The sequence below is a fragment of the Ruditapes philippinarum genome, unplaced genomic scaffold, assembly GCF_026571515.1.
Source record: "Ruditapes philippinarum isolate M1 unplaced genomic scaffold, ASM2657151v2 ctg2952_1_1_1_1, whole genome shotgun sequence".
NCBI classification, from domain to species: Eukaryota; Metazoa; Mollusca; class Bivalvia; order Venerida; family Veneridae; genus Ruditapes; species Ruditapes philippinarum.
The window spans coordinates 45,333-58,135 of NW_026863626.1; the positions used below are offsets into that span (position 1 = coordinate 45,333).

The 12,803-nt window shown below is 32.3% G+C and overlaps 1 protein-coding gene across 1 annotated transcript in view; it reads left to right on the forward strand.

The window, feature by feature from the left end:
• Positions 1–6,804: 6,804 nt before the first annotated feature.
• LOC132722747 (uncharacterized) overlaps positions 6,805–12,803 on the forward strand; it is a 28,166-nt gene continuing 22,167 nt past the window's right edge. Inside the window, exons 1-5 of the mRNA XM_060707289.1 lie at positions 6,805–7,052; positions 7,687–7,771; positions 9,050–9,244; positions 11,896–12,029; positions 12,504–12,612. Coding sequence (XP_060563272.1) covers positions 7,047–7,052; positions 7,687–7,771; positions 9,050–9,244; positions 11,896–12,029; positions 12,504–12,612 — 529 coding nt within the window. The 5' untranslated portion in view covers positions 6,805–7,046. The remainder of the gene's footprint in view (positions 7,053–7,686; positions 7,772–9,049; positions 9,245–11,895; positions 12,030–12,503; positions 12,613–12,803) is intronic.

A 12,803-nucleotide genomic window follows, 5' to 3' on the forward strand; every position in this document is an offset into this window, starting at 1 on the left:
AAGCCAATTATATTGTTGTTTTATTTTATTGAAATGAAATCAATGCTACAAACAATGCAAAACTATAATTAATCTTATTTCTATCTTAATGTTCGTCATGTAATACTTCAGAAGTACTTGATGATCAAAGTACAAGCAACAGAAGTGTTGATATTGCTCCAGGATTTGATGTAACTGCCTTGTCTGGTTTCACTGCAGGTATTTGTTATGAATGCTATGTTAATGTACAAGTATTTAAAATCGAACTCTGTAACTGTATATTAAGATAACATAAACTATAAGGAACACATTTCTTGAACTCGAATGAGATAGTTTGACACTAAAACCGACCGGATATAAGCAATTAATGTGGTCTTTCAAACATTTTATATACATTCTATATCAACTCTTACACTATGTTTGAAAAACTGTTAACTTATCAGTTAGATTTTGATCATTATTATGTTTATTGAACTCATCTTAAATAATTTTATTGCATTAAACCTACAATATATAATTTTAGCATTTATAATAAGCAGAAGACATATACATATCAGGATGTTAATATAAAACTGAATAGGAAAATATTTTATGATATGAATACTGTTAAAAAAAGTTGAAATAGGATAAAGTACTACGGGATGCAGTTGGCAAATAAACCCACCCTATATTTGCTGTTTGTAAAAGTGTATTAATATTTCGTTGTATTTAATTGTTTTTATATTTGCAAAAAATACATATGTAATTAATAATAAATGTTTAATTCTACACAGAGAATGATGACCAGATATCTTTTGATTCTGGCGACATAATAACAAACATAGAACCGAGAAATGATGATTGGTGGATAGGGACAACGGCAAATGGAACACGCGGGCGTTTTCCATCTACTTATGTTGAAGTTCGTGAAGTCGCTTATGCTGAAGTGAAAAATCAAAATAATGTACAAAAGATAATTGAACGCATGCAACTGAAATAAAACTTTCAATAAAACAGCAATGCTTCGCCCACAGACGCCATATTTGAGAAAGTAAAATTCTTCTTCAGGCATTTAAAAAGAAAAAGCACGAAATATCATATAATTATGATACAAGTGAATTACGTTACACGAATTATTATAGGTAATCGTCCAATCAGTGAAGACTAAGGCAACCGCAATGAGCTATAGATACCATACCATTATAGAGCTACAACTTTGAAAATGTGAGGAAAGAAGACAATTGCTATCTTTTATATATTCATTTTAAGTTTTGAATTCATTTATAATGTGATTTAGTTAATCCAAGTTGTTTCATATGAGTCATACAATTATGATGGACTTGTTGTATATATTGTTTAATATCTTTGACAAAATATATAGGAATAATAAAATGTGTTTTCTTTTCTCAGAAACAGTTCTAGACAGAATTAACAGTAGATAAACGACATCTCAGTACAGTCTTTCAATGTCAATTTCTACTGGTCCAAAATCTACATTTTAAGAATATACCCAAAAAAACCCCACAGAAATGAGCCAAGGAAAATTGATTATTGATTGTGTCTTTTCGCCCTGCAGAAATTTAAAATATAACAAAAAATCAAAAAGATTTATTGAAAAAGAAACATTATATTTAAATTATATATCATAGACCATGTGCATGTTCATACTAATACATACACAATGAAAAGATTACGTGCATCGAAGCCTTAAAAATACATTGAAACTATGAAAAGGAGCGTATGAAAAAAGAAAATATTATAAAAAAAACCGTAAAAATAATTGAAACGAAGTTACACCCCCTTTGTCTACGTTTTTGCCTTTACTAGTGTTTTACACTTACACAACGGCCCGGGAAATGAATCCCTTGCTCGTAGGCTCGAATCTGGAGTTTCCGGCCTTCTCTTAACTTATAGAATATTTTTAAAGGAGATCATAATTTACAATTTTATTTTTTGGTTTTTGACTTTTTTAAGATGATCACAGGTTTTTTATCAATCTGGTCATATTTTTACTTCCCAGGTCCGATACTCAAGCCTGTGACCGAATCTGCAATTTTCATGTAATTTTGTTGTGATTAATGCTTCCGAGGGATCACATTTTCCAAATTATTTGACCTTAAAGTCAATGTCATCATGGTTCACTTGAGATTTCACATTTTGCACTAAGTGTCAATATCTTTAGCATATCAAATGAAAAAATATTTCTTGCATATCAGACTGGCGTTTCCGTTAGTTTTACCCATGCCGGAAATTTCATCTGGCATGGGGGGTTCCAGATGAGTCGCGTGCTGTACAATGGCACGATAAAGATGACGTCATTTTACCGTTATGAATGATTTTGTAATTCATACGCTGTTGAATGAAAGTAGTTACAGTTGTAATGATATAAATTTTCATTGAAAATAAAGATAAAGAATTTAAAATATAATGGAATATGGTAGAATATGCAAGAAAAAATATCTGACATATGTTTGCGGTTCGGATCGGAATATCCGTCCCTCGGTCACCCGCCCATGGGCGGTAACTCGGCAAGCCTCGTTACCGCCCAATGGGCGGGTCACCTCGGGACGGATATTCCATCCGAACCGCAAAATATGACAGATATTATTAATCTTGAATTTTTGATGTAGTAGAATTTTACACAAATCAAACTATGAAAACAATTTTGTCGGCAACAGATGTTGTAATCCATTTTGTGTTTTTTTTATTATTTGTGGCAAGCAGCTAACGTATAGAAATGTTATTTGTTTATATGTCTAAAGCGTTGATCCCGTTCCAACACCGCTGTGTGCGAATCTGTTCATGTTGTTTAAGCCGCTGCATATTGAAGATGTGAAAAACATTAAATTTAAATTATTTAAAGACTTATTTTACAAAGATTATTGTTAGCCACGTAAGGTACCTGTAAAACATGTCAAGAAACAATCAAGGTTATGGTGCTCACAACGAGGATTAAAGCAAAAAAGGGTATATCTTCGTTTCTATGAAGACTTTCAGATAATAATTTACGCTGAAGACTTGTGGGCATCTGTTTTAGATTAGAATGCACAAAACGTCATCAGAATCGACGTTTTCAATGTTAAATTTGGTCCGGAGAGAAGTTGTCTCCAGTTTTCCAGCTACCCCGAGTGACTGCGTCGCACGGTATTTCCATCAAATTGTCCACCAACAGGCAATATCTTTCCATGTGCATACTCGGAAAACATCGCTAGCTACAATGTAACTGCATTCCGATATTTTTACATAAATGTCTGTAATCTTCAAAAATTATGAAAAACTCACCTTGTTTATCGTGTCACACGTCCTAGATGGGTGCTCACAACGAGGAACGGAAGTTGCTCACAACATTTTTACCGATGGACATTTTACACTCGTTGTGAGTTAAACGGGCGTGAATTTTGTTTTGAAAACTGTCTAGAATGACAGAAAATGGTCTAACTATGAAAATAAATTCGAACACCAATATCTTTAATTCAGTCATTAATACTGTACAGACGTTAAAGAGTTGTTTACGTGACATCGCAATGTATAATTATAGCGTGCAAAACAAGACGCATCTATAAATAATAAATGTATTACTGCGCGCTGTACAATTGCAGGTGCGTAGACGCGCCAATAGTATAACGCTAACATTTAGCGGGTCTTAACGCCATGTTTATATATCGCAAATGAGGATATGCACGGCCGTGCGATACCATTTTCACAAAGTCGTAAAATCGGCACGGGTATGTGATAAATTCATTTATAATAATATTATTAACATGATCAGTAAATGTAGTGTCGCCAAAAGTGAGCAGTTCAGGAATATTTAAATCATTAATATTTTGCCAAATATATTTTGGATTTTTTTCTTTCATTTATTGCATTATTGAAGACATTCTTTTTGCTTTTCTTAATCTCTGAGTTAACTGTACATGTTTTTTGTAATTATTTATATACATCGAAATTTCCATTTTTGTGATATTTATTTCTTAAATCATTGTTTTTATTTAATCAGTGAACCATTTAGGCCGTGTATCAAATTTTATCCTCTTTTCTTTTATTGGAGCATGTTTGGGAATAATATCTTTTATTTTTGAACAACAGGTTTGTAAAGCTAAATTTGGATCAACAATATACTCCACAGATTCTAGAGCACATCGAGCTAAATTATTCTGAAAAGATTGTTCATTTAATGTTTTGAATGATATATACTTCATTGTCTTATGAAAACCACGTTTAACTCGTGACTTAACTGTTCTTATGAAAGAGACAGGGGAGTGATCTATTATTGAAATAGTTCTAGACAATACAGAATCTTTTACGTTAGCCTTCAGACGATCATTAACAAATCTGCAAAAAGAGCACCTTGGTATGGTGGAATGTGGGGGCGACTAATTGGTGTAATGAAAACAGCGATTAAGAAATTTCTTGGCAAAGCCTCCATTAATTTACAAACGCTGCAGACGATAGTTACAGAAGTAGAGGCAATGATGAACGATCGGCCAATTACCTACGTTTCATATATTAGAGATGATCCAGAGCCTTGCATCCCTTCACACTTACTACATGGACGCCGACTGACAACTCTACCATTCTACGATACTGTGGTAACCAACGATACTCCCTGTAACGATAGCAAAGGTGACGATATTCGGCAACGTGCTAGACGAAGTGAGGAGTTAATTAATCACCACTGGAACCGCTGGAAACACGAGTATCATTCAGAGAATACCAACGGTTGAGTGGTACCACATACCAGGTTATTCAAGTTGGTGACGTTGTTATTGTCCAAGACGACTTTACACCAAGGCTACATTGACACCTTGCGGTCGTTGATGAACTTTTAACAGGAAATGACGGATTTTCGAGGGTCGCGAGGATACGTACATCCATAGAGCTGACTACTCGACCGATTGTCCAATTGTACCCGTTGGAAATTATCCAGAAACCAGATGAAAAGACATTACAATGCGAATTGAAACACTTATACCATTGCGCTATTTTTTCGTGAAAAGACAATTCAATTTGTTTAAAAGAGCGAAAATAATACAAAACAGAGACTTTACATAGTGCTAGTCTGTGTGTTGATATATCTAAATATAGCTGTTTAATTTAATTAGAGTTCTTAATTTCAAAATGATTTAAAATAAGTATATTCATTACTTTTTCTTTTTGACACTGATTACATTTAGCATTTCTGAGGCCCGGAGAATGTTGTAAATCTTTGTTTATTGTATTAACGTAACGTCACTTCCTATGAATGTTAACATCCAGTTTGAATAAAGGAAACGAACCGTACACAACCCCTAGTTTTACTCACGATCACGTCCTCACAGTCTGATATATTAGAGATACAAGGCAGCATGGGTAGATCTTTGAATGACATTTGTGGAGTACGAAAGACCGGTGGTGACTTCTCACTTCAGACTTCACATTTTATACCCAATATATAGTATATCAGAAATCATGAAATCTGAAGTTTGAAGCGTTAAGTTTGAAGCGTGAAGTCTGAAGTGTGAAGTTTGAAGTATGAAATTCACAAGTTCAAACTTCATATTTCTTGATAATTGATCACGTGGTATACTCCTCATCAATACGTCATCTGTTCGTTTTTAGTGACAATTCAGAGAATAATTTGGAAACTGAAGTGGGAAGTCACCACCGGTTTTTCGTAGTTGAGTGATGTAGATTTTGTAGGTTGCACGGTCTAGTCAGTTAACACTAGCTTCATAATCTATGAGTAATTTACATTTTATTCCATCCATTTCAACTTGCACATAATTATGGTGACTGATATTTTGAAGTCCTGTTGAATACACATTCCTTATTTTATCATTTACTTTTATGGAATCTTGATGATTATGTACGTAGTACATTTGGCTTTTACTTATTATACCCCCTTACAACAAAGTTGTAAGGGGGTATACTGGAAATAGCTTGTCCGTCGGCCGTCCATCGGTTTTTCTATTTCTGCCCGATAACTTAAGATTTCTTGACGCAAAGTCTTCATATTTGGTATTGAGATATGCCATAATTAGTAGATGACCCATATTGATTTTGAGGTCACCAGGTCAAAGGTCAAGGTGATGATAATATTGGATACTGGATGGAACTGACTTAATATAAGCTTCAGTTTAATCTATCATTTATTTTATGTAAATTTATGTGTATTTTAATAACAATGACTGTCATACAAAAATTAATATAAAAACATGGTAATGTTATCATGACTTAAATGATGATGATGATGATGATGATGATGACGACGACGACGACGATGATGATGATGATGAAAATTATAATGATGATGATGCAGAATTATTGTTATAGAAATGGGAACAGTTATGATGATAATGATGCAAAATGATTGTTTAAGAAATAGGTTTAGTTAAAATGGTGTTATAAAAAATGATGATAATATTTAATAGTCTACTTCTACTGTCATTATTCTGAAGTAGTTGCACTTGGAGGGAGTTATAACCTTACGTCGTATTTACGTGTACATTATTTCCCTTTAATTTATGTTATTTATGAGCTGTTTCAGTTTGAGTCATACACAGGAAAACGGCTTTGGGATAAGAACATTTCTGAAGCTGCTGTTCTTCCAACATGATTTGTCGCAAATCAGCCACATCACGTTTACATCGTTCGTGAAAGTTAATTCATCTTCATCTTTCCGATGAAAACGAATATTGCTATTTATAAATATTTGTTTGTTTCAATAACACAGGGGCTGATTTATAATCATTTTCATATTTGTAATGGCCTTAGATAAAGTAACTCGGGGTGTATATATGTGACCTGTGATTAGAGACTAAAATGATATCAAATAATGATAATATTCAGCTGATAATATTACGATAACACGACACGAGGGATTGCTACATATTGTTCATGGGGATAAAAGTCCAAAATATTGATCATTATTTCATGTATCCAATGTAAAACATAATAATCAGTTAAAACGTTCGTTTATTCTAATTAATAGTGACGTTTACAAATGTAATGGATACTTTTTAAGAGCTTTTTATTTCATTGTTGGATTTTTTTAATTACAATATTTAGCGACATTCTGCAATAGATCTGAACTTGTATATTAGATAACTATGAAGGTAACTTAGTTTAATTACTTTTTATCTGAAATTATTAAACTTTTCAATAATTAAAAAAACAGTTCCAACGATCGTTTGTTTTGTATATGAATATTCTAGGAAGAAGTGAATATTATCTTCAATTATTTGTTTATGATCCATTTTTTTACCAATGTATTCATAAACCAAAAGACAACATTTTCGTCAGTTTATAAATATGTATCTAGATTTAGTCAGTTTACAACCAAACCTGTGGATAAAGGCCAACCAAACGGAGAGATCGAACAATATATTTATTTATTACAAGTGGTCTTTATTTGGAGGTTACTCTGTTCGATTTTATCAATGTAGGGTTGTCGCCAAAGGTACTAATTCACAGGTTGATCTCTATTTGGAGGTGGTCTATTTTAAGGTTTAGCGGTATATGTTTACACAGTTGAATACATACATTGTACATGCATTAAAACAGCCATTGTTTCTTTTAAGCTGTTTAGAATAATGGAAGTTTTGTCTTTTAGTCTGTTTTAAATCCCTCCGTATTGAGTAGGAAAGATATCTCATAATAATAATTGGTGGCGTTCATTTTACGGCTTCAGATAAGTTAAAGCTTATTAATTATGATGATTTTATATAAAACAAGCATCTTTCTTTTTAGATTTTAACCAGTATTTTGGTATTATTTTGCCTACCCGATGTTTCCGAACAAATGTACTGTACCTCTTACAACGGGACTAATACAGGTAATTCCGTTTTTATAAAACCACATGAAGGAAATAAAAATAAGCTCGGAAGACCAATTAAACATTCTCGCAAGCAAATTACCTTTTCTAATTCAAATCGCGAATTTCTTACTTACTTTCATGTCATGTTTTCTGCCATCTTAATAAAGCTTTTTTTGTACTTTCGTGTTTTATTTTGACAACATCTAAAGGATTAAAGTTTGCTTTAATTTCACTTTCAACAATGATATTTTTTTCTAATTTTGCCGTGTTTTTTTTAATGAAACTTTGTCATATTTGGCGATACTTATACTGGATGTTTTTGCTATTTCACATTGTATTTGACGTCATTTAACATAACATACGTCATTTATTTAACAAAACATCATTTCATATTTGGCGTTCGTTAATAAGTATTTTGTTCTAATGTCAAATATATTTGGCGTAATTAAACATGAACCCTTTTCTAAATTACATCATATTTGGCATCATATGTCTAATTTCGCTTTACATTTGGCATACTTTGTATTCAACTTTGTTTTAATTTCACGTCATATTTGGCATTAATTAATGTCATTGAACTAGGTTTTTCTTACTTCATATGTTTTATGCGACATTTAATAGGAACTTTGTTCTATTTCACATTATTTTTTGCCACCTTTAACATAATATCGTGTCATTTAATACGTAATTTGTTTTAAGAAAAAAGCACATGTATTTGACGTAAAGAAACGAAAATTCGGTTCTAAATCATGTAATACTAGTATTTCGCGCCATTAAATCAAAGACTTTGTCTAATATCGTATCAAATTTGGCAACCTTTTATAGGTACTTTAATTGTTCTACTTTCACATACATTGGTGATAATAACAGGAATTTTGTTCTAAATTCACATCATATGAGCCGCGTCATGACAAAACCAACATAATGCGTTTGCGACCAGCATGCATCCAGACCAGCCTGCGGATCCATGCTGTTCGCTTACAAACCCTATAACATGTAGAGAAACTGATAGCGAACAGCATGGATCCTGATCAGACTGCGCGGATGCGCAGGCTGGTCTGGATCCATGCTGGTAGCAAACCCATTATGTTGGTTTTGTCGTGACGCGGCTCATATTGATATTCACATCTAAGGTTGTCTGTGTTCTGATTTGAAGTCTATTTTGGTGTTAATTGAAGGAAATATGATTTTATATCGTGATATATTTTTATCATAAAGTTATCTCTTTTAACATCTCATTAAATTGTTTTTGTAAATAAATTTCATTATAACAAATTGTCATTAAAACTTGTTAAGGTCCTTCATTACCCGACCTTCCCGACCAATATTCCACGACGATCGAGGCAACATTGCTGGAAGCCAACAAGACATTAACGGGGTATGAATATTTCGACAACCCTGGAAACCGAGCTTCACTAAAAATAGAAACCGCGGGTTCACTTCATACTATAGTATTTAACTACGCAAGTGATGAGTTGTTTAATATCGTCAGTAAGTATATTGTTTATGAAACATCTAAATTATATAAACTCCTTTTCTATCTCAAAATTGATTGTGTGACTTGTTAAAGGCACATTAAGCCTCAGAAATGAATATTTTTTCTTATTGAAGAAAAGGCAAATAATTGACCCGCGTCACGACATAGTGCATTTGCGACCAACATGGATCCAGACCAGCCTGCGCATCCGCTTAGTCTGATCAGGATCCATGCTGTTCGCTATCAGTTTCTCTACTTGTAATAGGGTTTGTAAGCGAACAGCATGGATCCTGATCAGACTGCGCGGATGCGCAGGCTAGTCTGGATCCATGCTGGTCGCAAACCCATTATGTTGGTTTTGTCGTGACGCGGCTCAATTATATTTTTATGGTGGATTTAGAAGATTTTAGATGCTTATCAACTAAAGTAAATAACGTTCAATGTGAATTCTGATAGTAAACAAAAAAGTATTTTTACTTCAGAACAAAATTCTAAATTTCCAAACTACTAATTGCCAAAACGCAAAGAAAGCAAAATAAGGTTAAGCTAATGGCCAATGAGAAACAGTTTGAAATCTCTGATAGAAAGCTTTTGAAAAAATGAAAACATTTTCATTTTAGGCTAAATTGGCCTTTAAGATTATGTGTTTAATCAAAAAATGACAAATATTTACCTGTCAGTCTGATTTTATTAATGTCAGAGAAAACAAATAAAGTAAGAACATTTTTACAACTGTAACATAAGGTCACGTATTGTTATACACAGTAAAACTAAATTAGTTACAATTGTGATGTTATTTATTAAACTACCACTGAAGTACGTATTTATAATTACGTTGCTTTAAACGTAAAGGGTAAAGCTATGGTAGTTCTAAATAAAAAACGTATACATACGAAGCGTTAGTAAAACGCTCCCCTTGTTTTGATAACGAAAATATAGGAAAAATATTTGTGAGGTATATAGATAGATACATAAAATATTTACATAAGGTACAAAATAGGACAATATTTTATACATCATGAATTAATAGATATACACATGGACACAAATATTACTTTGATTTTGATATAAAATAATAAAATATTTCTTTTGAAATAATGATTGTGATGTAAAACTATCGGTGCCAAACTATCAGACTCATTTTATAATGTGAAAAATTTACAAATAGCATGATTACAAAATGCATGATTACATAAGCCATAGAATATTTAACATGCTCGAAAAACCAAGATCAGTATATAATCAGTAATTACACCATAAACTTATATTTAGGCATTCATTTGATATAAGAGATAGAATGTAGATGACACGTGACATTGATATAAATAATTTTATCTTAGCGAAACAAAAATTGTATTCTCAATTGTCAAGTGTATGTTAAATAAATACCATTACCTTAGCAAAACAATATCTAAGATTAAGTTAAGACTTCAAAATAAGTTAATATTTGAAATCCAACAAAATGCATGATACTTCCAACATAATGTATGATACTTCCAATGCAACATAATGTATGATACTTGCAACATAATTTATGATACTTCCAATGCAACATATTGTATGAAACTTCCAACATAATGTATGAGACTTCCAACATAATGTATAATACTTCCAACATAATGTATGATACTTCCAATGCAACATAATGTATGATACTTCCAACATAATGTATGATACTTCCAACATAATGTATGATACTTCCAACATAATGTATGATACTTCCAACATAATGTATGATACTTCCAACATAATGTATGATACTTCCAATGCAACATAATGTATGATACTTCCAACATAAAGTATGATACTTCCAACATAATGCATGATACTTTCAACATAATGTTTGATACTTCCAATGCAACATAATGTATGATACTTCCAACTTAATGTATGATACTTCCAATGCAACATAATGTATGATACTTCCAATGCAACATAATGTATGATACTTCAACATAATGTATGATACTTCCATAATAATGTATGGTGTTTCCAACATAATGTATGATACTTCCAATGACACATAATGTATGATTCTTCCAACATAATGTTTGATACATCCAATGCAACATCATGTATGATACTTCCAACATAATGTATGATACTTGGGAACAGTGACTCTCTGGTATTCCGGTTTTTTTTAAGAAATGATGTGTTTTATGCAGAGCAATGTGATTGGTTTCACTTTTACTTTTTTTGCATTTTTTTTCTGTCATAATAACATATTCGACATAAACTCCTAATGGAAGACATACAATACGGCATAAAATTTGGCTGGTTGTATAAGACAGAGCTTATCAATGGCTGAATATAGATTCAAATTTTTCACTAGAAACAATAAGTTAAATTCTTTCTTTTTGTCTTAAATAATGGTAAGTCTTTACTTCTATTTTAACTTTGATACTGCAAGTGTTTTTAGACAGAAAATGTCCAGAATTAAGGAAATCAATTAAAGACTCTACTAGTCATATTGTTTATCAGTCTCTATATATCCTCGAGTTTTTCAATCTCCGTGTAAGTATCTTTTAAGTCTATGAGTGAAGAACTTTTCCGTCAGCCATTGACTTGCGCAAATTTGCCGTATATATAAAAAAATCTTGGTCAAAGAAAGATATTAAAAATCTTTAGATGAAACTAAAACAAAATACATGTACTAATGTTACAGGTGGAATATGTACAACACACAATCTTAGTCAGGACGACAACAACATACTGTTTGGAAATGTGACAGGACCGAAAGGTGGTTTTCATACATTCACTGTGAACGGTGCTCTTCATTTTTCCAAAGCAGCAGGAGAGGTTGGTTAAAGTTTGAAATTCACCTTTAAAAGTTAAAGCAGTCGACCGTGTCTAAAATAAAATTTCGGGCCATGTAAATGGCAGACATGCTAGTATGCATTGACAAATGTTTTAGGAAAATATGATGTTCTGTCAATATTGTCAATAATGAAATAAAGGCATTAAATAAGAAGATTTTTGCGGTTATACAATTATTATTTTATTGGCAAAACTATATTGTATGAGAAAGTAAAATCTAAGGGCATCGGGTAGCGCCTCTTACATTATAAACTCTTGTGCCTGTGATCTTTCTAACCTCTTTTACTCTTTTTGGATTGAGAAGAATAATGAAATGTAATAATTAAGGTATAAGTCATTTTTGTGGTGCATATGGTTCCTTTGATGAAGTCAAGATGTTGCAAACGCACCATTCGTGGAAAGCAAATGTCATTTATAATTCATGTAGGTATTGCAAGTAGTTACTTATATTAACAGAAATATATTGGCCGCCATGTTGTTCGGGGTATACAATGTGACGCCTGGCGAAGTTGTTTGTATTGGCCGGACCTGAAAGCCAACTTTACTCTAGACTACTATTTCACCGGTATGTTTTATAGTTTAATGCTTAACTTGTCGATGTGCAATGTGTATGTCAGCAGTTTTTGTGCGTTTAAAAAATTTACTGATCTCAGCTTTGAACAACTTAATGACTGAAAAATAATCTGTGTCGTATTTGTGCATAACTTAATAACTTATTACAAATCTGTTCATATTTGTGCATAACTGAATAATTTT